The sequence below is a fragment of the Xiphophorus couchianus genome, chromosome 1 (assembly GCF_001444195.1).
Source record: "Xiphophorus couchianus chromosome 1, X_couchianus-1.0, whole genome shotgun sequence".
NCBI lineage: Eukaryota > Metazoa > Chordata > Actinopteri > Cyprinodontiformes > Poeciliidae > Xiphophorus > Xiphophorus couchianus.
In genome coordinates this window covers 9,465,131-9,490,849 of record NC_040228.1, presented here as the reverse complement: position 1 = coordinate 9,490,849, position 25,719 = coordinate 9,465,131, and the positions used below count along the sequence as shown (strand labels likewise).

The 25,719-nt window shown below is 41.0% G+C and overlaps 1 protein-coding gene across 3 annotated transcripts in view; it reads right to left on the bottom strand.

Moving 5' to 3' along the window:
- Nucleotides 1-25,719, bottom strand: part of sema3b (sema domain, immunoglobulin domain (Ig), short basic domain, secreted, (semaphorin) 3B) — an 81,527-nt gene that overhangs the window by 16,386 nt on the left and 39,422 nt on the right. Inside the window, exons 1-4 of one of the 3 annotated variants that reach the window (XM_028014681.1) lie at nucleotides 20,531-21,178; nucleotides 8,333-8,838; nucleotides 5,603-5,760; nucleotides 4,472-4,534 (exon numbers count right to left, since the gene is read on the bottom strand). In XM_028014681.1, coding sequence (XP_027870482.1) covers nucleotides 4,472-4,534; nucleotides 5,603-5,760; nucleotides 8,333-8,513 — 402 coding nt within the window. In that variant the 5' untranslated portion in view covers nucleotides 8,514-8,838; nucleotides 20,531-21,178. Of the gene's footprint in view, nucleotides 1-4,471; nucleotides 4,535-5,602; nucleotides 5,761-8,332; nucleotides 8,839-20,530; nucleotides 21,179-25,719 lie in introns of those variants that run through there. The other 2 variants (XM_028014702.1, XM_028014692.1) reach the window with 2 other exon arrangements.

Here is a 25,719-nt window from a genome sequence, read left to right as displayed (position 1 = left end):
ACCAGCAGCCTAAAAAGACTACATGAAAATATTTTCAGATACCTTAAACTTTCCCTTAATTTGTCTGATAAAAACCATGAATTTCTGTCTATTTTATAGGATTCTTTCTGGAAGACCACAAGTGACCAGAATTGGAGCGTGAAAAAATTATACAGTTTATGTTTTATGTTTACTTATAAAAACTAAAAAAGTGTCCCTTTCTAATCATTCACCCTTGCATCTGATCCTCCAAAAAAGAAAAAAATAAGTAAATTAACTGGCTGAGTTTCACAGTGTGTAATATAATTTCTGTGTGAATCTAGCTGTTCTCTACTCTGTATCATATCCCAAAATTTGAACTTGTTTCAGACAGCTAACTAAAATTAAATATATCCCAAAACGACAGGTTGAACAAACACAGATAAAACTATATTCAAATGTAAGTGTCTAAAGTTTGACTCAACCTTTTTAGTTGGAAGATGCTTCACATCCTCCTCAGCCTAAATGTCAACCATTAGTGTGTGTAGTTGGGTTTTTATTTGCATGTCTGTGTCATCACATTGTGAGACAGTCTGCATAGATGGTTCTTTGAAGTGACAGGGGAGAAAAAGACACAGGACAGCATTTAAAAGATGCTTAAGAGACACACAGGACAGGGACCAGGACTTATGCCAGCAATCACATTTGCTTAAAGGGGGTTTGAGGATCTGTCTGTGAATGTGCTGGTGGGGGATGTTTAAGGGTTCAGTGAAGCTACGACCTTTCACTGACGCATTAGTTGAAACAGTGAGCAAAGAAAGCAGCCTGTGACCTCAACAAGGTCTCACTTGACGTCTCACCTTCCCCTCTTTCAAAGCTGTAGTGTCCCATTGAGGATGTCTGTTTTCCCTCCAACCTTTTGTCTTTTCTGGAGATTATTAACTTGATAGATCAATTTGTTTTCTGTCTTCCCATCTGTCTGTTTTGATAAATAATTGCAGCAATGTAATTTCATCAATGCTCCTGCAATACTTTTATAAGTATTATACATATTTATTTTATTGTATTGATTCTTTTCTATGTGAACATCAGCTCCCTTTATGCTGTCTTTGACATTGCATATTTCCCACATGTGTAAAACTCATGTTTTGGTTATTGCAATATATCTTTAATTGCAATGGAATTAAAACCATAAAGTATAACTCTGGGAAAATTCAGCTAATTCAAAATGATTGCCACCCTCTCCACCCCAAAGGTCAAAATAATAGAAATATCTCCCTCAGTGGGATGGGTTTTTGGGCTAATTTCTATTAAGGTAATCTTTGGTTGATGCAGTAGCAATGTTTAAAAATGGCCTGAGAAAAACTACCCTGGTTCCGAGGTTTCCTGAACAGAAAATGCAGTGACAATCACATTCTCCTGTGGATTTAAATCCAGCTTCAGAGTGTCACTCAGAGTCCTGAGTCAGACCAAGTGTCTCGGTGAAGTGTCAACTGTTTATAGCTGCTGTCTAACTGTGTTTATGCGAACATGTCTCTGTTTGTTTGGATGCTTTCCTGTGTATGCCTGTCTGTTAGAGTGATGAACCGTTGCGGTACGGGCAATTGTTTTACTCAATTTACTGCCTTTTATAGTAAAGGCCACACTAGGTTATTGCCCAAAGTGCAATATTAAAACAAGTTTCCCACCCTAAAAACTTGAAAGAGTTTGATAATATTGGAAAAAAGGAAACAGTATTTAGATTAAAACAAGGCTGCACAGTTGGTAGCACTGTTGCAAGAAGGTCCTGGGTTCGATTCCCGGCCCGGGGTCTTTCTGCATGAAGTTTGCATGTTCTCCCTGTGCATGAGTGGGTTCTCTCCGGGTACTCCGGCTTCCTCCCACAGTCCAAAAACATGACTGTCAGGTTAATTGGGCTCTCTAAATTCTCCCTAAGTGTGAGTGTGTGTGTGTGTGCATGGTTGTGCGTCCAGTCTGTCGCAGGGCAACAGACTGGACAGATTGGCGACCTGTCCAGGGTGACCCCGCCTCTCGCCTGGAACGTTAGCTGGAGATAGACACCAGCACCTCCTGACCCCACCAGGGACAGGGGTGTTAGAAATGGAGGGATTGATGGATGGATAGATTAAAAGAGAACAGAGTATGAAAACAAAGAGGAGGAAAAAGTGTGTGAGGTACAGATGACCCATGGAGATGGATGGAAAAACAGACTTCTCTGTAATTTGGGTCAAAAGTGTAAGGTCAGGGCTGTTCCTGTGTGGGTGAGTTTCCACTTAGAAACCAGAAAAAATAGAATAAGAAATGAGGAAGAAAAGGTCTACAGAAGTAAAAAGTCAATCAATAAAACTAATTGCACAAAAAGAGATTTAATACTCTCAAGTTTTTTAAAACTTTCTCATTCTTTTGTTCAACCTATTTACTTTTTTCCTGAAACAATTTTAATCCTTTTTTCACCACTTATCACCGCCGTCATTACTTTCTCTTTCAGACACACAAACACGCTGAAACCTGAATATACACAGTCCATCTTCTGGTCATTTGAAACTGGAGCCTGGATTTTCGTATGAATGGAGCTCGTTGTCTGTCTGCTACAGCTGTGTAATCACACTGATGATGGGTTTGCTTTACACACACGCACACTCACCCCAACACACACACGTTCTGGATACTTTATACACACCATATGGAAATAAATGTAAACAGAGGCTCTATAACACACGGAGGGAAATCAATGAAATATATATGGAGACGGTTTTGTGGCACCTATTCACATTCTGATTGGACAGTAAAATATAAAACATATTAACTGAAAAATAGATGCACAAAAATGTTGCAAAGGACTTTAAACTCTTAAAAAATGTATCACCTTGCATGCGATTTATTTCTGGGTGGTCTTTGGTAATCCTTAAATCAATTAGTGAAGTAGAACCAGATTTACATGCATAAATAAATGCATGACAAGCTGTAACACCAGATCAGGGTAAAAAAAAAAAAAAAAAAAAACGTCTGTTTAAATTTAAACCACTGACCAAAGAAAAGATACTAAGTCCATCACAAAATGAAAGCTTGAAAGCTTGAAAATAATTATAGTACGTTTCACATGCTTTGACTTCCTTCTTTGAGTTCCTTCCATGCTGTTGGTCAAGGTCACAGAATATAGTGTGTTTTAAAGAGTTGCAGGTTTTATATTTTATTCAATGTAAATATGAACAACAGATAAATTATGTTCAGTTTCAAGCCAGTAATCACAATTGAATAAAATCTGTGTTTCTTATGAATATTCCAGCACACTATAAAAACTACTGCTTTAGGTAAATAATAGTCTTGCTTTGCCTTTCAATGAATTTCTTTAGTATGCTTAATTTGATTTCTGGCATTATCATCACAACTTGGAGATGCTGCCATATGCACTTCTATACAATGTCAGCTGCTCAAACATAGCAATGACAAAACATTAATATTACTTAATCTGAAGTCTGTTAGCACTGAGGAAGAATCACTCACATCGAGATGCTAAATGCTTGAAGTAAGTCCAACTGCAGCCCAACCTATGTTAGGATTTATGAAGGTAATATTTACTTGACAACTCAGTGGTACTTAGAGACTGCTAAAAGTACAGAAACTACAGCAGATGTTGATTAGATTTTCTAGAAAAATAAAATAAATGCTGTTATCATGGTCAAATATTGTACCCTGTCCAAAGATATTTTTAATTTTACATAATTTATCCCAATATACTGTATATGTGATATACAAAACAGACAAAACAGTATTAGCATTTTCATTAAAATTTACCATTTTTCCTCAGATTTAGACTGATGTAATGGGTCCATACACCACTATACCTAACAAAATAGGAAACAGTGTAACTACAGCTTAACTGTAATCATAGTACAAGATGCTATGCCAAAGCTCCAAAGTATTTTGATCTCTTTACAGCATCTGTACCTTTGGGTTCTTAGGTGTGGGGAGGAAACAAAACAAATGTTTTTGACTTTTCATCAGAGTGTAAATCTCAGTCACATGAGGTCTAAAATAACCAGCTATGGAGGAAATGATCTCACCACATGGTAGGTCTAAAAGTAGGGGTGCTGCACCTATTATTGCATGTTATCACAGAATGCTGTGATTCTGTCTTGTGATGACTCCCATGACTCCAGTGGATTAAAAGGTAGTATTGTGTTGGTCCGGGTAGGAGTGGACACCTCCATAGACTTTATTTTCATGCTCTGTGTAAAGTGTGTGATGGCTGTAGGCTCATAAGAAGCCTGATGTTCTAAAGGTTCATAAACAGGAAGTTATTATGTTGTACTTTGTAATTGTGCTTTTCAGCTGGAAAAGAAAAATACATGACGATAATTCTGGCAAAAACAGTTTTACTGAACTAGTTCTTTACCGAGCTTGAGGTTTTGCTATTTTTATATTTTTCAGAGACACTTTGAAAAGGTTTTTTTTTGCGTGATTCTATATGACTCAGAAACTGAAAAACAAATAAGAAGGAAACAGGACTTACAGTAATGTCCTTGCCAGCCCAATTACACTCCTCTCTCCAGTCAACAGGAGCTGGCCAATAGATCTGAAAAATGGAAGAAAACATTAGAAATGTATCAGCCTATTAAAAGATTTGGAAAGACTGACTCCAGTTTTTGTAAGAAAAGGCACTGTCGTTATTATAGAAACTTTTTTTGGTGAATTGTCATCATTTTAGCTCCCATCTCACTTCCTGTCTCTTCCCTCTATCTAAGTCTGTAATTTCTGATTTCATCTCCTCTGATACCTTCTTCCCCTGCACATGTGACCACAAAGTGTAAAAGACATCAGCTATGGTGAACCTGCAAAGCCTGGCCATAAATCAAACTCACCCACATGCCAAAGTCCATCAAAGCTCTCAAATCTCACACGTCAAACATGTAATTTACTCCAAACAGCTGTGAACACATGTTGCCACTAGACTGTGTTTTGCTTATGTAGCACACATAACTATAGCTTTTGTCAGTATCACTGTACATTCTTATTGTAAAAGTACACTGGTAGTTCACTGAGTATTTTTAGGACATTGGTAGTATAAGTCTCTAACTTAAAAAGTAGATTATGAGTATTATGTGTTGTTATGTCTGACGTTTCTGTTAAAGAGTTGTTCTCTTTTCATGTTTATTGAAAACTCTTTTGGGGTTTTTTTATCTTCTCAATCCCACACTTATCTGACTCCCTGAGGTCTGAAACGTTTTTTTTTTCCACCTTCAAATCCTTTTCAAACATGTGTGTTCTTCTTTGGAAGAGCAGACAAAAACTAATTCCTAGAAAGTGAACGGTAAACGTAGCTTGCAAAAGGTCTCACTTCCCAAAAGGCTGCCTTTTGTTGCCAGAATTACATGTTAATCTACTTTGTGATAAGCATGAATGACAATAATCCATCTCTTTTTGGTTCAAATAATATAATCTATTTCACATCTTTTCTTAATCTTTATACAAAATACTAAGTACGCGATAGTGTACGATCGTGGAAGGCCTGCTGTCACTGGGCAGGAAGTGGGTGGACTCTGGAGACGTCGCCAGTACATCTCAGGGTGGTGAAACAGATACCCATGTTAGTAATTACAATCTATTAAAAGGGCTTCAATGTCAACGCATATGTGAAACTTACCTTATGTTCTTGTTTGGCAATGTTGTCCAGTGAGAGTGACAGCAAGAAGTTTTTGGCCCCTACAAACAGTCTGCCCCTCTCTTCGTCCAGCAGCATGGCGCTGAAACAGCAGGAGCGCTCCAGCTCAAATCGCCGCACGCCGTGGTACTGTTGCAATTCTAGAAAAAAAAGTCATTAATTAACCATGGCAAGCAAAATTTAGATGATATTTGTTAAATTATCATCTGCAGCATAAACATTTGGAAACTAAAGATTAGGTGACACATCTCTGTGGGAATAAAAATGTTTTTATACTAACTGTGTAGTTCCTTTTGTTAGAGTTGCTACACTTGACGTAGTTTAATGCTTATGCTTCTCTTGGTTAATTTGGGGAAAAGAAGCAGAAAATAACTTTGTGTAACAGACAAATTCACTAAAGCGATGAACACAACACTGGACTAAAAACCTTTTCAACATCACATTTTCTCATTACAATGTGCATATACATATATATCCATTTATTTGGTTGTTTTTTATGGATTAGCGGGATGAGAGGATTTTCTGAGACTTCAACAGTGACAGAAGTTTTATTGTTACTTGGTTTTCTCATGCTCTGTGGATGATGTGTTTTTTCTAAATGCAATTATTCATATCATTAAGAAATAAAATGGGTGACCTTGTGGAAGTAAGGAATTCACATCTGATTTATAATAGATTTATCAACCTTCAAAATACATAGGACTGACTGATTAATTATACTATATTTCAAACAGTGTGAATTTACCATCTCTACAATAATCTAAATGGGTCTTTTGGCACTTCTTTACTGGCACAACTTCAGAAGTTGGAACAAAAAGGTCCAGTTTAAATTTAGTTCATTATATTGTCTGTTATGTGGCGACACAACATGGGTTTATCCATTGGGTTCCTCCTCCCAAAGAAATGCTTCCAATAAAAACAGTCAATTAAAGGACTGGATCCAGCTATGTATCTAAAACTTTGAAAGAACGGTAATAAATATTGATCAAATGCTCTGTAAGAGAGTTAGCAGTAGGAAAATAAGGATTGCTCCAATTCGTTTGCACTGTGTTGTGCATTACGTTATTGCTTATTGAATTAATCTTGTTGTTATAAATATTATGTAGCTCTTTGTTATATTTATTAATATTTAACACTTTGCATGGAGTAGTTTGATAACAAACAAGCAATATCCCCTTGGGAATCAATAAAGTGTATTTTTTCTATTCTGTTCTAAAATATAACTTGGGAAAATATCAAATATCAAAACAATGTATTTCAATTGTTAGTGATTTCTTATTATTAAAGTGATCTGGCTATAGGCCTACAGTATTCTGTGGTTGATTAAAATACTTATTCTTTTGTTATCTACATAAAATTTCAAGGCTGTGTGTCCCAAGGCAAGTGACTTATGAAGAGGGACACAACCCTCCATCACTAATGGTTTCAATGGAAAAAATGAGTGACTGCCGTTACAAAGTTGGCAAAAACAAATCTGTGGGTAACGGTGCCCAGGAAAATCTAGCTTGTCTTTGTAAATTTAAGTTACAACAGTCCACCCAGGCAAATGGAAAAAAAAAGCAAACTTGTTGGCCAGAGAAGTTAGAAAAATATCCTCCCTCATTGTCCTGACTTAAACAAGAAGTTTAAGAAAACAAGACCAAAGCGTTATTAATTTACACATTTAAAAGGGTTTATTAGCTTGTTATTGCTCTAACTCTGATGCCATAAAAAGGCAGCCTGCATGACATCAGGGACTTTATTTTTCAATCTTACTATCTTGCGGCTAAAACAACCTAGACTCCAATAAAAAACGTGCTGAATCAAAGAAATGACAGATTTCAATCCAATAATTGTTAAGGAATGGTGCAGACAACCTCTTAAATCCAATTGTCTGGTTAAAGCTACACTTGCAGCAGATATTTTGACACCATTACTACTAGCTAGTAGTAAGCTTGTAGCTTACTACTTACTAGTACTACTTACTAGTAGCTTACTACTAGTTAGTAGTAAGCTATAAGATTACTTACAGCTTAAGTAACTAACTTACTTAAGCTTACTTAAAGTATAAGCTAGTTACTAAGCACACAAAACCAATGCTTTAAAGATAATGATGAATTATATTTACATTTTTGTCTTACCCTGAAATACAATCGTGTCGTTACTTGCTGATGCTTTAGCAGAAAAACTAAGAGTTTGTAAATTCAGCTACCATTTTAATTTGATAAACATTTTTCTTTCAATCTATGACTGAATTGGAACAATTTTAGTTGCACACATGAGACTTTTATTCCTAACAAAAACATAAAATATTATTGAGACACGATGAGGCCATCACTCATTATGCTTACTTATTAAGGTTTTAATTGTCATCAACATTTCAGTCTCTAACCTACAGGTCACCCTGAGTTGAAATTGAAGCCGGCACAAATTTCAGCTGGGTAGGCAGCTTGCAGTGAACCTCTTGTCCTTCAGACTGACTTCAGACTGTAATTGCCAGTTTGAGGCGATGGCACACATCCCTGGTTTATGTGGTCATACTGGGCAGTCAGCTGCCTCCTCTAGCATTAAAAAACTTGAAATGGATCAAACAATCACGCCACTGTATTTCCAAGCTGTTGGTGTAGGCATGCACACATACAGTATTCAGTTGTGTCCGGTTGTTTGTTTTTTGCTTACATCGGTAGTGTAGGTTTAGGACAAACTGACCTTTGCAGAGAGAAATGTCCTTACCTTTGTATGAAAGTTTCATGCGTGGTGAGGAGGAGGAGGTGGGAGCGGAGGATGAGGAAGATGAGGAGGAGGATGAAGATGAAGCACGGGTTACTGAGCTGGAAGAAGAGTAAGCAGCAGCCATCCCGAGCACCAAAAGGGAGCTGTAGGTGACCATCATCATCATCATCATGGTCATCATTTTGGCACCCTTTTCACAAACCGCTTTCTATCAAAAGCTAGTGTTTAGTGGCTTTGGCCGCTTTGAGTGCTGAGTATTTGTACTGAGAGATGATTTATTTATCTGGTTCTTGTCCAGTTCTATTTCATCTTCACGCAAAGTGTTTCTCCTAATTTGAAGAAAAAACAAACAAACAAAAAAAAAACAGCTATCCTGGCTTGTAGTTGCCGTCAGACTTATTCCCAAGAGTTTTCTGGATATATCTTCTGGTCCTCTTTTGAAGGATGACTCAGATCACCTCTCACATCCGAGACAGGACAAAATCATTCCGCCTGGACACAGGGACCTAAAAATAGAGACAGAGAGAGGGAGACGATTCAGAAAGGAGCACTTCTTGTGCCAGGGATGCCCTTGCGTACACACACACACACACACACACACACACACACACGCCCCCACGTCTGCAAATACACACACAGTGAGGTATATTTAGTCTGAATCAGATTGATGCTCATGCCAGGGTGTGTCAATGCCAACCTCTATTATGGCAGCCGCACTATAATCCCTTCAGTTTACAGCAAGAACCAGGAACAGAGTTTAAATCACACACACACACACACACACACACCAGCTGACCACACCAATGAAGACAGCATGTGTGAGATAGAGATATGTAGTGCCTAATGCCAAGCCGGGCACAACCTCTCCATGTCTCTGGCACTGCCAAGACAGAAGACCCACTCCCACTTTCTTTCTCCACTTTTGCAGACTGCATGAAATCATCCCATTGGTGATAAGCCTGCAGCTGTGGATAAAGGTATCACAGCTATGTGAGAGCTGAGTTATTCAAAGCAGCACTCGAATATTCAAGTATTTATTTTGAATTATACATCGCAACATGACATAACAGTTCATGAGTGTATTTAAAGATCTACAGAATTCAAGGTAAAACATTATGTCAGAAGAAGCAATGACTTGAGTTGGATATGTTTTTATTTGACTCTACACACCTGGTTCAGTAACCAGGTCACCGGTTTGTAAACTAATCAGTAGGAATGTATCTGTGTGGTGTTGTACTGGAAACACACACACACACACACACACACCCATGCACAAACCTTTCTTCTAGTACTTTGGACTCTGTTGCCCGGCTGACAGAACAGTAAAGCTATTCACTGGAATCAGCCTCCTTCATTATATGGCACCTTATAGTCAGCGTTGAGGTTTTTAATGTTTTTTTTATTATTATTACAATTACTCCTCATCACTGCCTTTCATCTGTTACCTCCTTTAAGAACTAACATCTTCTGTAATGTTAGAATTAAAATAAAATAAAAACATTTGAAATCTTAAACAACTTTGTACCAGTGCTCAAAACTGAATGTCAATTTTTAACTGCTAAAAAATAAAGAAGGTAGAGTAAAAGTAGAAAAATAAATTGAAAGATGAGTGAATTATGGTAAGCCCAGATTTTCCAGATAAAAGGAAGCTAAATTTCCTTTTTTTTTAGACTTTTACAGAAACCAAGAAATCAAAGGGCCAAAAAAAAAGAAGTTCAGTTGCCCTTCATGTTTTTCTTCAAACACTATTGCACTGCCATCAAATGCTGTGGTGAAGAATTAAAACACAAAGACAATTTCCACTTGCACACAGACACACAGCACAGCAAAGACGGCTGGCTTTCAGTTTTATGAATAATGGAGCTATTGAGGCAGTGAGACAGGAGAGCTCTCATAGGCTCATGGCTGCCAGTCCACAACACAACAGGGCAAAGCTGAAAGGAGGCATAAACTCCCTCGTACCCTGCAGTAAATAAACACACACAAACACGCACACATGTAATGAATGGACAAAAGCATACATTCAAGTACACAAAACGCCACTTTCGTAGACCCGGCCTTTATGAGGTTTGATGCACACTCGTACAGGAATAAAACATTAAAGTGCGAGCAATAAAGTGTTACAATGCGAAGCAGAAAGAAAGAGACACTGTGTGTGTTTGTGGGCTCAAGGTTGAACACAAAGCTACAAAGATGCTCGCAGTATTTTCAAGGAGATGGACGTCAGCGCCCTCGTCAGCTGGGGCACCGTGACTCGCACTAAAGCACAGTTCACGTCACAGTTCCTGGGAGTGACAGAGGCTCCAGTGAAATCCTTACTCTCCTGTCGGCTTGTATAAGCCAAACGACTGGTCCCATTGTCCCCCCGAGTCTCCCAGAAATGTGTGTGTGCGTGTGTATGTCTGATGATGTTTTCTATATGTGCTATCATCACTTTAAAAGAATGATTTCTCTGAACTAACTTGCTTATTTGAACAACACACACCTCCCAGTCAGCACTTTGTTCTTCAGACACCCACTCTTGAGCTTGAGTACTCCTTAAATCTCCTGCATGCTCCATAAAGCATCTTAATAAAAAAAAAAAGAAAAAAACGCCACCAGGCTCACCGACACTTGCATTCAGTTCGGCTTCAATGGACATGGAGCGGCAGCATGCCAAGAGGGAATGGATTAAAAATAAAGACAGACATAGATTCAGAGGGGGGGAAGACGAGGGGCCAAGCTGTCCTGTCAAAAAACAGCCTAAATAAGACGAGCAGACAAAGCAGGCCTCCTCCAGGGTGAGACGTGCCTTTGCAGAGAGAGGTTAGAGTGCAACACTATAGCACCAAAAGCAACAATGAGTGAATGAATATTAGCAACTTAACTTCTAGCCTTTCACTTTCTCAGGATCGAACAAAGAATGAATGTTTGACGCCCCCAAAGTAATCTAAATGGTGGGTTTATGCTAATCACTATTACAGAATCCTAATGACATTATATTCTCAGATAAGGAAGATTTTGCTCTGCTTTATAAATGTAGCAATTCTCTCACAACCGCTGTGATTTCATCTGTACGACTCTACTCTGATGGGAGGATCCATTGACTGTATGTTATGCTCATATGTTAATTAAATCCATAACTAACATTAAATGCTGTTAAAGAAAGTACATTTGGATGGAAAACCTTGTTCAATATGCTGGTTCAAGTCAAGAACCCAACTCGGTTGTGTTAACTAAATCCAAGAATGGATGGGTCTATGTTTGACCCAGGATTTAATTAGCAAATTATTCCAATTAATATGGACTTGTTGACCAAGTTGTTTGAGTAAAGTGGCATAAGAAACAAAAAGAAAGATCCGGAAACAAGAAGCAATAGAGGCACAGCACATATCAACTCAGATGTAGGAACTTTTAAGTGAGAAAAGAAATGTTTAAACAATAAAAATAAACAGGTTATAATCACAAGACAAAGGCTGTAATGGGATGGTGCCATTTGATATCTGGGAAAGAACTAAAGGAATGATAAGAGCTGTGAAAAGGGGTGAAAGCAGAACTACTTGAGTTCATAAATATACAACAAAAAAAAAGCAGAGTTGTTAGAAATCTGATTTACAAGCACAAAGCAGAACTGAAAAGGCAGGGAGAGACAAAAACAGCATGTGAGACTGGAAGTGGAGGGAAGTTCTGAAAGGACAAGGCGTAGGGATTGGAGCACTTGAAGCCTGCAGCATGCTTGCATGCATGCAGGCCCATGAAAATAATGAAAACGTATAGGGATAGAGAAGAAGAAAAAAAGAGTATGTGACGGAAAGAAAGGAGACAATTGTTTTGCCTGCAGAGAGAAAAGAGTTTCCCTGGCCAGCAACCAACAAGGCTAAGCTTCCCTGGGACCAAGAAATGAAAGGCAGGAGAGATGGGTGGAAGAGAAGGAGGAATTAAAAGGAGCGAGTGAGGAGGAAGGAGGGGTCTACACTTTAAAGAGCAAAATGCCAAGCAGCAGGTATCTGGTGGCTTTTGGCTCGCTTTGATTGACAGGAGACATTGAGGACAGGAGGAGGGTTAGAGTGGTTAGCTTTAATGGGAATTTCCATCTCCGCACCATGTCAGCATATAATCGCATGCATTGCTCTGTCGAAAAGAAGGAAAATCTTAAGAAGGGATAAGAGTTGAACTCGAGGAGTGACTGAAAGGGAAGGAAGGCATATAAACACAGAAAGAAAAAAGCTCAATCTGAAGAGTTAACTGCTGCACAAATGGGAACTACAGAGTTTCTACAAAGAAACTACTTGTTTGGTGAAAATGAAAGCACAGATTTCACACTCATACATTTTTTTTCTCTGTTAATTTACTTTACAGAATCTATTAAACATGCTAGCTCGTTCATGAATTTATTTAGGGATGTCTAATTAAATGGGTTTGTATGCTTTTACTCTGAGCTTTATACCACATAACTCTGAAGCTGTGTATGCCAGCAGCCTACAGTCCAACCCACAGCCACAGCTCTGTGTGTTCTGGCTCTTTATAAGTTTGGCATTAGGTATAGAATTATCACAAGAGAATGAAACAAATAGCAAAATGCTTTCCTTTTTCACATTAGCCTCTTTATTTGTCCATCATATATATTCCACCTGCTTATCTGTGCAGAGTGTGGGGCTGGTGTCTATCTCCAGCACTCAGTGGGGGAGGTGTGTGTTTTTTATTATTCATATTATATGAATTTAGAATATTTTTATTCAAGTATATATTGACATTCTCTTTTGTTAAAAGCTTAATGTATTTATTTTTTCAACCTACAATTAGATGAAAAGGTAGTTTTATTTTAACTTGTGGTTAGTGCTAACTTTACACACAAACATAAATTCCATTTTTCTACAAGCATTTTATTTAGGAGGAGCAAATCCCAAAATGCCTCTTAAGATTGTAAAGGTACTTACTCCTGTATTTTGCTATACAGTAAAATGGGTTAAAATGAAGCCTCAAGATGTAAAAGAAGAAAAACAATAGGCCTTGTGATTAATATTTTGTTTTCAACTGCTGTTTTATCCGTTTGGACAATTTATCACTCAGACAACAAGCTACGGTTCAAAAATAATATGAACCGGGATATGTTGGTCTGCAAGGTCCAAGAGACTCACCTTTTTCTGACTGCACCCTAAGCATTCTTACACACTAATTTATGAGGCATGTAAAAAGTTGGATGTGACTTGTGCAACATTCCAGCTTGCTCTGTCAAACAAAACCCATGCTGGAAAAGCACCATTAGGAGCAATTGTTGTGTTTTGATTCAGAAAAGATATTCAGCCTTGGAAAGGCAGGTGCGGTTGGAGAAGCATGGCAGAACGTGGACATGCTGCAGATTTCTGCAAACAAACCCGAGGCGGGAGCAAAAGCATGGAGGGGGTACTGTGAGTTTTGGGCAGCATTTAGTCTTACTCAGAATTACAGGTAGGTGAGGAGTGCTTCACTTCTCCTCTGCACGTTCAAAAAAATGAAGCGCACAGACCACCAGTGGTGTGAAAAATGTTTAGTTTAGTGATGATTAACTAAAGACATTGAACTGAAAGTAGTAGATAAGCTGACAAAAATGGACTGATTTACACCAGCACTTAAAAATAACAAATTACGTATGAAGGTTGAAAAAATGAATTTTAACTAATCCTTTGTTTCCGCTTCATAAGCATGAAAGTACTGCATTGCTTTTAGTGACTTGTTGCAGCAGCACCTTATAGCTCACACAGTCTCATCTCAAACACACCCAAGTGCAATAATCAAAGTGAAGCAGTTTCACAACAAAAGTTAAACAGTGTTCATGGGATTTTATGCTGAAACAAGGTGAACCAGTAAATGTAAGGCGATTTGGGGCAAATAAACTGAGTGCTCAAAAAGAAACCCTGTAAATGAAGAAGCAGTGAGACCGCAGCAATCTGCTGGTTGCTGGTACTCAGCCAGCTGGCCCTGCAACATGAAGGGGAAGTTTCCCAGCCGGCAAACCTGTGGCTAATCTTTGTTTGATTTGGATTAATTATTCCAAGTATCGGAGGCTTAAATTGGAAAAAGAAATGTTGCAGTTGGAGTGGGTTCAATTTACAGTGAGGATTAGAGTTGGGGTCGCTTTCTGCTAAATATGTCTCATGACTGGCTGTTTCCACTGGTCAGGTCAGTCAGGATGGACTGGACTAATCTTACTTTTGATAACAGTATGGAGATGCACGGATCAGGCTTTTATGTAGCTAATATCAGTATTTGAGTTTCCTTCCGATCTGCCCATTGCCATTTTGACAAATTCATAGTTTTTTTCATAAGAAAAATAATGTATGAATGAGGAAAAAAAGGTTCTGAAGCAGCTTCTATTGATGCATCCAAACATAAAGTCCTTAATTATTAGGTGATCTTTTGTAACAAAACTTGCATCAAGTATAGGTTCTGTATTTTACCTGCCGATCACTGATCAGAGCCAATTAAGGAATAATTGTCACTTTTTGATCTCTACCTGATGCCTCTCCAGAAAGGTATGACTTTTAAAAATACCTCGCTGTTGTGGTTCAGTAAAGTATTGTAATTAAATAACAATGAAGGTGCAATTAGAGTAAATGAAATTTACTGGTCACTGTTGGCATACGGCTTGGCTCTGTGAGAAACAGAAGCTGCTGTGAATCAAGACCTTGCAGAGCTGCCTCTGGTCTTCTGACTGGATCTGCTCCAAAGAGCTCTCAGAGGAAAGACAACTCACTGCTGTAAGTGAAACAAGATCTCAGCTTTCATTGTAGTTCTGTGAAGAAAAATCCCACAAGCAATCAACAAAACATGAAAGATACTTTGATATGCAATGGTTTGGGAATAGTATTGTTGCACACTTTGACGTTCTAGAAACAGCTGGCTGCGTAAAGCTTTAACAGCTGTTATGTCTTCTTCAGATGGTCCAGTCTATGCAGCTAAAGCAACAACATTTTACATTAGTAACTAGGGTTGTTGTGGAATTAAATTATCACAATAATTTTGTCAAAGTGACTACTGCTTTCAATATGAGCTTCTCTGGCAGATGTTTTAGCTATTTATTAAGCTATTTATATGAGCTACAAATGTTAAGGAGCATGCTTTAAGTCTGACATCCTGAATCTTATTTTTTGACTCTTATTTTTTACTCTTAAGTATAAAAGAAACTAATTCTTGAGACATAACCGAAAATAACTGAGCGTAGCACATCTAGCTAACTGTTGGTCATCGTGCAGTGCTAAATTTAAGGGTTATTTCACAATCTGAACTTCACATTTCCTTTCCAAAACTATTTGGACTCATCAAACTTGTTGGCCTTGGATAATACAATATTGAACAGAGGTCTTTAAAAAGAAGCTTTTTAAAACTGTTATTCTATTTTTGAAAACATAAAAGGGGATCACTTTTAGCAAAAGAACTTTACAAAAAGTAGAAAAGCATAAAAAACTCAATGCATAAGCTAAATTGTCATGCTGCATTTTTTTTTTTACACCAAGTACACATTTAGAACTAACACAGTTTGTGATCTGTGAAAGATCTATTGTGCAAGAAAATTTGGACGTTTAGATTCTCCATAAATAATCCTAGAATCTCCTCTCTGCTCATTCTTGTGAGTCAGTATCATGTATGACCTTTTACCCATAGGCAGTATTAGACCTAGACATTCAGGCTGCAGCCCTGATGTTTAGTGAATAGTCCCTTATTCGAGCCATTCATTGTTTATACTAGCTAACCCATGCAGGGTGGGAGGGAGTGTCTTATTCCACTTGGGATCAAATTTATCAATATATTAATAAAATCATTTACTTATACTGTAAAATATGACTGCATGGTCTGTATGTTTACATAAAACCTGAGCAGATTGTTTGCCTGTCCTCTGTGTCTCATAAAATCAGTGTCTGTCACAAAATCTAGCAGCATGGCTTGTATATGACGGACAAACATGTGTTGTGCACCTGATTGAGCATGTGGTTTCCACCAGTTATATTTACAACATCTTTGTTCATGCATATGACATTACATTAAATGATATATGTCATTTAATATGTCAGCTCCTCCATGGGCTGCCACCTTATCGTGGTGGAGGGGTTTGAGTGCCCCAATGATCCTAGGAGCTATGCTGTCTGGGGCTTCATGCCCCTGGTAGGGTCACCCAAGGCAGACAGGTCCTAGGTGAGGGACCAGACAAAGTGCAGCCCGAAGACCCCAATGATGAAGGAAAACCTTGGACTTGGTGTTCCCTCGCCCGGACGCGGGTCACCGGGGCCCCACTCTGGAGCCAGGCCTGGAGGGGGGGCACGATGGCGAGCGTCTGGTGGCCGGGCTTTTACCCATGGAGCCCGGCCGGGCTCAGCCCGAAGAGGAAACATGGGCCCCCCCTCCCATGGGCCCACCACCCGTGGGAGGGGCCAAAGGGGTCGGGTGCACTGTGTGATGGGTGGCGGCCAAGGGAGGGGACCCTGGCGGTCCGATCCTCGGTTGCAGAAACTGGCTCTTGGGACGTGGAATGTCACCTCTCTGGTGGGGAAGGAGCCGGAGCTAGTGCGTGAGGTCGAGAGGTTCCGGCTAGAAATAGTCGGTCTCACCTCGACGCATGGCTCTGGTTCTGGAACCAGTCTCCTTGAGAGGGGCTGGACATACTTCCACTCTGGAGTTGCCCAGGGAGAGAGACGTCGGGCAGGAGTGGGCATACTTGTTGCTCCCCATCTCGGCGCCTGTACGTTGGGGTTTACCCCGGTGAACGAGAGGGTAGGATCCCTCCGCCTACGGGTGGGGGGACGGGTTCTGACTGTCGTTTGTGCTTACGGGCCGAACGACAGTTCAGATTACCCACCCTTTTTGGAGTCCTTAGAGGGGGTACTGGAGAGTGCTCCTCTTGGGGACTCCCTTGTTCTGCTGGGGGACTTCAACGCTCACGTGGGCAACGACAGTGAGACCTGGAGGGGCGTGGTTGGGAGGAACGGCCCACCCGACCTGAACTCGAGCGGTGTTCTGTTGCTGGACTTCTGTGCTCGCCATGGATTGTCCATAACGAACACCATGTTCAAGCATAAGGGTGTCCATATGTGCACTTGGCACCAGGACACCCTAGGCCGCAGTTCGATGATCGACTTTGTCATCGTTTCATCGGATCTGCGGCCGTATGTCTTGGACACTCGGGTGAAGAGAGGTGCGGAGCTGTCCACTGACCACTACCTGGTGGTGAGTTGGCTCCGGTGGCGGGGGCGAAAGCCGGTCAGACCTGGCAGGCCCAAACGTGTTGTGAGGGTCTGCTGGGAACGTCTGGCGGAATCCCCTGTGAGACGGAGCTTTAACTCCCATCTCCGGCAAAACTTCGAACACGTCCCGGGGGAGGTGGGGGACATGGAGTCTGAGTGGACCGTGTTCCGTGCCTCCATTGTCGAGGCGGCCGATCGGAGCTGTGGCCGCAAGGTTGTCGGTGCCTGTCGCGGCGGCAACCCTCGAACCCGTTGGTGGACACCTTCGGTGAGGGATGCCGTCAGGCTGAAAAAGGAGTCCTATCGAGCCTTTTTGGCCTGTGGGACTCCGGAAGCAGCTGATGGGTACCGGCGGGCGAAGCGGCATGCGGCTCGGGCGGTTGCTGAGGCAAAAACTCGGGTGTGGGAGGAGTTTGGAGAGGCCATGGAGAAAGACTTCCGCACGGCTTCGAGGCGATTCTGGTCCACCATCCGGCGTCTCAGGGGGGGGAAGCGGTGCAGCACCAACACTGTTTATAGTGGGGATGGTGTGCTGCTGACCTCTACTCGGGACGCTGTGGGCCGGTGGGCAGAGTACTTCGAAGACCTCCTCAATCCCACCAACATGCCTTCCACTGAGGAAGCGGAGCCTGGGGACTCTGGGTTGGGCTCTCCAATCTCTGGGGGCGAGGTCGCCGAGGTGGTTAAAAAGCTCCTCGGTGGCAAGGCCCCGGGGGTGGATGAGATCCGCCCGGAGTTCCTTAAGGCTCTGGATGTTGTAGGGTTGTGTTGGTTGACGCGACTCTGCAATATCGCATGGACATCGGGGGCAGTTCCCCTGGATTGGCAGACTGGGGTGGTGGTCCCCCTGTTCAAAAAGGGGGACCGGAGGGTGTGCTCCAATTATAGAGGGGTCACACTCTTAAGCCTCCCTGGCAAGGTCTATTCAGGGGTCCTGGAGAGGAGGGTCCGTCGGATAGTCGAACCTCGGATTCAGGAAGAGCAGTGTGGTTTTCGTCCTGGTCGTGGAACACTGGACCAGCTCTACACCCTCAGCAGGGTCCTGGAGGGTGCATGGGAGTTCGCCCAACCAGTCTACATGTGTTTTGTGGACTTGGAGAAGGCGTTCGACCGTGTCCCTCGGGGAGCCCTGTGGGGGATTCTCCGGGAGTATGAGGTACCGGGCCCTTTGATACGGGCTGTCAGGTCCCTGTATGACCGGTGTCAGAGTCTGGTCCGCATTGCCGGCAGTAAGTCGGGCTCGTTTCCGGTGAGAGTTGGACTCCGCCAGGGCTGCCCTTTGTCACCGATTCTGTTCATCACTTTCATGGACAGAATTTCTAGGCGCAGCCAAGGTGTTGAGGGGATCCGATTTGGTGGCCTCAGGATCTCATCTCTGCTTTTCGCAGACGATGTGGTCCTTTTGGCTTCATCAGATCGTGATCTGCAGCTCTCGCTGGATCGGTTCGCAGCCGAGTGTGAAGCGGCCGGGATGGGGATCAGTGCCTCCAAATCCGAGGCCATGGTCTTGAGCCGGAAAAGGGTAGAGTGCCTTCTCCGGGTCAGGGGGGGTGTCCTGCCCCAAGTGGAGGAGTTTAAGTATCTCGGGATCTTGTTCACGAATGGGGGAAGAAGGGAGCGGGAGATCGACAGGCGGATTGGCGCAGCGTCTGCTGTCAAGCGGGCGCTGTACCGGTCCGTCGTGGTGAAGAGAGAGCTGAGCCAAAAAGCGAAGCTCTCGATTTACCGGTCGATCTACGTTCCCACCCTCATCTATGGTCATGAGCTTTGGGTCATGACCGAAAGAACGAGATCGCGGATACAAGCGGCCGAAATGGGTTTTCTCCGTAGGGTGGCTGGGCTCTCCCTTAGAGATAGGGTGAGAAGCTCAGTCATCCGGGAGGGACTCAGAGTAGAGCCGCTGCTCCTTCACATCGAGAGGAGCCAGTTGAGGTGGCTTGGGCATCTGGTCAGGATGCCTCCTGGACGCCTCCCTGGTGAGGTGTTCCGGGCACGTCCCACCGGGAGGAGGCCCCGGGGAAGACCCAGGACACGCTGGAGGGACTATGTCTCTTGGCTGGCCTGGGAACGCCTCGGGATTCCCCCGGAGGAGCTGGAAGAAGTGGCTGGGGAGAGGGAAGTCTGGGCCTCCCTTCTGAAGCTGCTACCCCCGCGACCCGACCTCGGATAAGCGGAAGAAGATGGATGGATGGATGGATGGATATATGTCATGTCTTTGACTGTTTATGATTGTATGTGCTAAATGCTGAATGCACTGTTAAAAAATTGTGAAAAATTTTAAAAATGGTAAAAGCGATAAATGCCTTTAAACTAGGTTTTTAGAATGCATAAGAAATATCACTTTTTGTTGATAAAATTGCACGACAGCGAACGCCTAAAGAATGAATTCTGATAAAACAAGTCACGTGTCAGCTACATTTATATAAAAAAAAAAACTATCAAAAAAGTCATGTATCAAGTTTTAAAGTATTAAAATGTCTGTGTCTTAGAGAAGTGCAGCCATGTCTGATGAGGGACAAAATGTTGCATCCCGCTGCAGAAACAGCAGACTTAAACTGCTTCTTCTACAAGAATCAGGGTTATTTGATCCAACTTGGCACATTGAACTGATATGAGACGTGTCTGTTATCATTCACAAAAAGTCTTCTGCTAAAGCAGATAAGTAAAAATAGGAAAATTTGATCTTTTTTATCCTTAAAAGTAGTGTTTTTGAGTGTGTTTTACTCTTGATGCTATAAAACACAGTAAAAAGATTGTGGTACTTTTTTTAAATTTCACATTGGAAAAAGCAAGCCAGGCAGACCATAACTCATACAACATGTCTGCTACTGTTTTCATTTTAAATGACAAAAAAATGACTTTGCTGTCTAGGTAAATTAAAGTACTTTTGGACTGAGCTAAGCCCCAGGATCCTTACAATGCCTCCAGTAACACCCCTATTATTAAGCTAATGTCATTCATATACAAAACACTTGAGCTGTTTCTGCAAGCAATTAAAACTCACCTTCCCATCCAGTTCCAAGAGATCAAAATCTGCAAAGGTTCAGAAATGTCCTGGCCAGGATCAGCATCCACCTGAGCCCTTCATGCCTCTTGTTGCACTTATTGCTTCCATTATGTGAAAAACTTTTCTGTGTCGTCGGTACTATCAAAGTTATTGCTCATCCACACCTTTGCACTCTTGCTGAGCTCTTAAATTTCCATTAAAGGTTTAACATATCTCAAGTCAAAGTAGGGAATGAGAATGAAATCGAAATTACTTAAATTGCAATAGAACTCAGAAAGCAGGAGAATACATAAAACAAAATTTAGCAATCCTGGAAGAACCTCTGGAAAAATTGATATGAGTAATTCCAGTGAAGATGAGGCAAAGAGTAAGCAGCTCTGCAGTCCTGGCTTGGTGAAAAATAAAAGTCCAGTTAATCTTTAAAAAAAAAAAGTCCTATAAGCAGCTGTAAGTTGAAAAGCGACACAGAGATCTGAGTATTCCCCCGGCTGCAGTCAGCTACACTGATGAACGACTGCACTTCAGCTCCTCTTAAAAAAAATACGCAGCGCTGTGCACACACATAAAACTCCTCTTAACACACACACACGGGGAGTTCAAACACACACACATAGACGGGGAGTTTTCACAGGAGCTGAGTGGAGCAGCAGAAACGCTCAGAGGGAGAACAGGCTGGAAGAATGAACCTAATTCAAAAGGGTAGAGAACGGATGGGAGAGATAGATGGAGGGAGGGGTTGAAAAGAGGAGAAGAAAGGTGGGAGGTGAGAGGAGGGGCGTGGAAAGGGCCAGAGACATGGGGTGTGTTGTTCTTCTCTACGAGTATGAATGCTACTGTATATTTATGTAGCTACCTGGGTGAAACGGTTTCCTCTTCTGCCCTTGATTGTGACGAGAGGCTTTAACAAACCGCTGAAGGCAGAAAACCTCAACTAAGAAACTCCCTTCATAAAGCACTCACTGTTAAACACTGCATGACTTTTTCCCAAAAGGCACCGGAAAATCTAAAAAGTTCTCCCAACATAACCTCATCATACTTTCCACGTGGCTTCCCATTGTTTTTGGTTTTATTGCTGCTTTTTAAATCAAGACGTCTGCAGTGGCTTAGTGGTATGAAACTTCAGACTCGGATGGAGGAATGAAGAAAAAATGCAATTCTGAGAATTTGGGTGAAATCAATATCACATTCAGACAGAAATCTGACCATTTTTTTTTCTAAAAGAGTCGCCAAGTACATCAACACGTCTCCAACTCATTCTGTTTGACACACATTTCGAACAAAGACTTTTAGCTAGAATCACCTCACACAGTGAGACATGCGATGAAACAAGTTGCACAGCTCTCATCTGTCAAGGCTTAAAAACTTGGCTGTAATCGCTGGAAGACGTGACTTGACACTTACTCTGACCGACACAAGACTTCCCTCTAAAGACTTTGTGTATTGGTGTATGAAGATGGCAGAACCGTTTGGATTAAAATCTGTGTAAACATATAGAGATAAAAAAGCTTTCCAGACAAGTAGGAACGGTTTAGGCTGACACCACAATGCCTCACACTCTGATCCACGCCCAGTACGAGGGTAATTGGCAAACGTTTGTGGCAAATGGGGGCTTACATCATCTTGTGGTCATATCAGGGCTCAGATGTGGGTCTGTCTTTTGTCGTAGTTCAATTCTGAAAGGATTTTGGCAGAAAAAAAATCATGAGAGCTCAAGAATGCCTCTTGCGGAATTAAATACAACAGTCACATCAGGAAAAAACTAGAGTTTTAAAGATATATCAGGATTGTCAGTCTCAGCCCTGTGTCTCTACTCTTTCCTATGTCAACGGTTGATGAACAAGCCAATCTATAGAGTAACCCGTTTGGCTGAAAGTACTTGCAATTGGCTGCAAATAAATGCCACAACTGCGTAGTGGGCTCCACTGTACAACAGACAAACCTGAAACTATTTAAGACAGCTCCCAATAGGGGTTAGAATCAGACTGCCTTACTAGAGTATGTGTATGTATTTCTGCTACAATACAGCATTTCAATACATTGTATGCATTTAAACAGGATGAAAAAAAACATCCTCATAAATAGTGCTTGTGCTAGAGTGACATGACACAAACTGCAAGAGATGCAGATAAACAGATAACTCCTGCAACTCTGGCTCTATATGCACAATGGTCATCTTGATATAAAACCTATGATTGTCTGGGGATTTTAGTTGTGATTTTGTCTTTCCAAGTTGGAATTACAAATTTCCTGGGATGTACCTTTTGGACGTTTGTTGACTTTGAATTCAGAAATTCCCACTTCAAACTAACTCACCACAAAGCATTTGTTGTTACCTTTTCTCTTTTTTCCCCCCATTCGTCTGATTCATTTGTACGTTATTTTTTAAGATTCCCTTTAGACGATTAAGGTGATTCAGGCTGTTAACAAGAAGATTGTTTCCAGTCAATGCCGACTTCAGTCCAGAGTTTAATTGACCAGATGTGCCAACAGATACATAAAACAAACAAACTCTGTGAAAACAGAGTTCTTGGTTAAAGTCTTACATTTACACCAATTATTACATTGATTGTTTTTCCAGCATTCCAGCAGCAGGTGCCACACTGCACCCGGCAACCGTGACTCAGTCACGCTCTCAAACACACACAGCCCACTGTGACCCGATCAGGGGTCTCACATCAGGCAGCGCATAAAGCAAGGGTGGGCTCTGTCCCCAGGTTTGCAGGGCAGTCCTCACACAATGCACACTCATCTCCAGGCCTCTAAACACTTTCATGCACATTGGCATTTGCACAATTAAAGCTATATGTATGTCTCGACCCCGCGCCCCGCCCCCTGCTGACCTGTCTGTCATAAACCAGCCTGATGTCTCTACAGGCTACAGAGTGAGCTCTGTGATCGTGACAAAAGCCTTTGTCTCAGCTAAAGCTTCTGTGCTATTGAAACAGATGAGGGCTCAGTGCCCTAATTGTCTCCAGCTCAGTCTGTGTTTTATTGCAAGTCACTGAACCAAAATGATCTTTATGTCGGAGCGGACCAGTGTCTTCATATCAGAGCCTATCTTCTTGTCTATTTATTACTCCATCACAGTCTCAAAAGGTAACAACAAAGGATACATAGGAGGCACTAAACTGTAACAAGAATTAATCGTAATACGGGTCAGCTGGATTGTGTTTTGTAAATTGATAGCTTGTTTTGTTTTATCATGTTTCAGGTTACATAATTTGGCAGGCAAGAACTCTCACATGGCTTCTCTAATTACTTCCTCTTTTTAGACATTTTTAGAAACGTCAATGATGTGACTGAGTGCGCCCTTTCAGCTGGAGCGATGCCAACTACACCCCCTTAAGGAGATTTTTTTATAGATGACAGTTTCATAAAGAGATTCTAGAAAAAGACCTTAAATCAGTCCTTATTTAACCCGATTAAATTACTTTAGGACAGCTGCTTAAAAAAAAACAGTTCTGAAATAAGCTTAGTACATATTTCAAGACAGAGTCATGTAACTCTGGAGGTGCAGTAAAAGGTTGTACAATATTCATACTAGGTATTATATAACCAGCACAGCTGCTATGTACCTCTTGAAATCAAAATCTTGTATCACATATTTATCTCAGTAGCTCTGCTGTGACAAATATATTGTGACATTTAAGGATTTCTAGAGTGAGGGTTCTAACTATTGTATCTTTAATGTCAGACTTTTTCTAGAACCTAATTGGTTTTGTATACAGTCATGAAATGAAATGAAGGTCTAAAGTATGTCCAGAGATACCATCAACCATTTGGTTGCTTCTCTCATTAATCATGTTCTTGATTAATCATGTTAATCATGCCTGGTATGTAAGTTCAGGTGTCCATGCCTTCTTTGCTTTGTTGCTGCACTGTACTATTTCCATTTTTGGATAATGCACAGAACAGCGCTCCATTCAAAGCTCAGGATATTGTTTTACAACCTACCTGTGATGTAAAACTCTCCACCACTTTAGTTCGGACATTTCTTCCAGGTCTTCATAATGCGGTTTTGTTCACCAATGTTCTGCCAAGAAATTTGCTAATGAGGTGACTTTTGGAGGCGGTTAAATAAAAATGCACGCCACATTTTTTAGATTTCTTACTTGTCGAAAAATATTAAAAACAATCTTTTGTTTTCCTTTGAATTCAGAAATCTTTGCCACTTTGGGTTAGTTGGGCACAAATTATTCCAAATAAAATACAGTGAATTTAGTTTTTGTAACATATCAAGATTGTTCAAGGGTATGAATACTTTTCATAGTAAACATACCCAATGAATCCCATATGTTGTGTTGAAGCATTGTGATGTTCAATGTGAATGTGGATTTATTCAGTGGATATATCCTTAGTTTACTCTAATTACCCCAATTTTCAAACAGTTAAGTTAATCATTAATAAAGTCTATTATGATTACACTTCAAAAAGTAAAAACTGATGCTTACTTATACATGTAATGCAAAAACGTGGATGACACTAGTGTTGTTAAAAACAACAGTGCATTAACATGTATAAACCTTTATAACCAGATATTAAATTATCCATATTTAATGTGAAAACAATCTACTCAGCATCTGAAGCTGAAGTGCAGCTTGAGTGAAACAGCACAGTTCCCACTGCCAAGAGGCTCAGCAACCTTAGCTGCCAAGTAAGAAAACAGAGCCTGGCTTGATTTTGGCTTCTCAAACTCAGAACCCAACTTAGCAGCACTGATATTAGATTAGCTATTAGATTTTTTTTTTTTAATCGCTTAATCAAATTAAGCATGCTCACCGGGTGCATAGAAAAATATTAATGTAGCACTGACTCACTTCTGAAATCAACCTTGAACGAAACACCCAGAATGAAAGGGAAATACTAACGCCACACAGCTCGAGGATCACGCTTCATTGCACTTAATGATACCATATTGACTTTAAAAACTGCACCTATTACCATAAGTGCTGTGGAAGCAGAGTATTTCTGTTGGAATAGATTCCCTCAGCAAAAATATTAAATCCAGGCTTTTATTTAGACAGGCTCCTCGCGCAGTACATGCCGCTCGCTCATGTGAACATTAGACTCACAAATGGATACAATTTCAGAGGATGATCAAAGTAAATATATAAAAGTAGGTTGTTCTTTCATACTTTTAACATTGCCATAATTCCATCCTTTTTAACTTTTATTCATTATAAGTG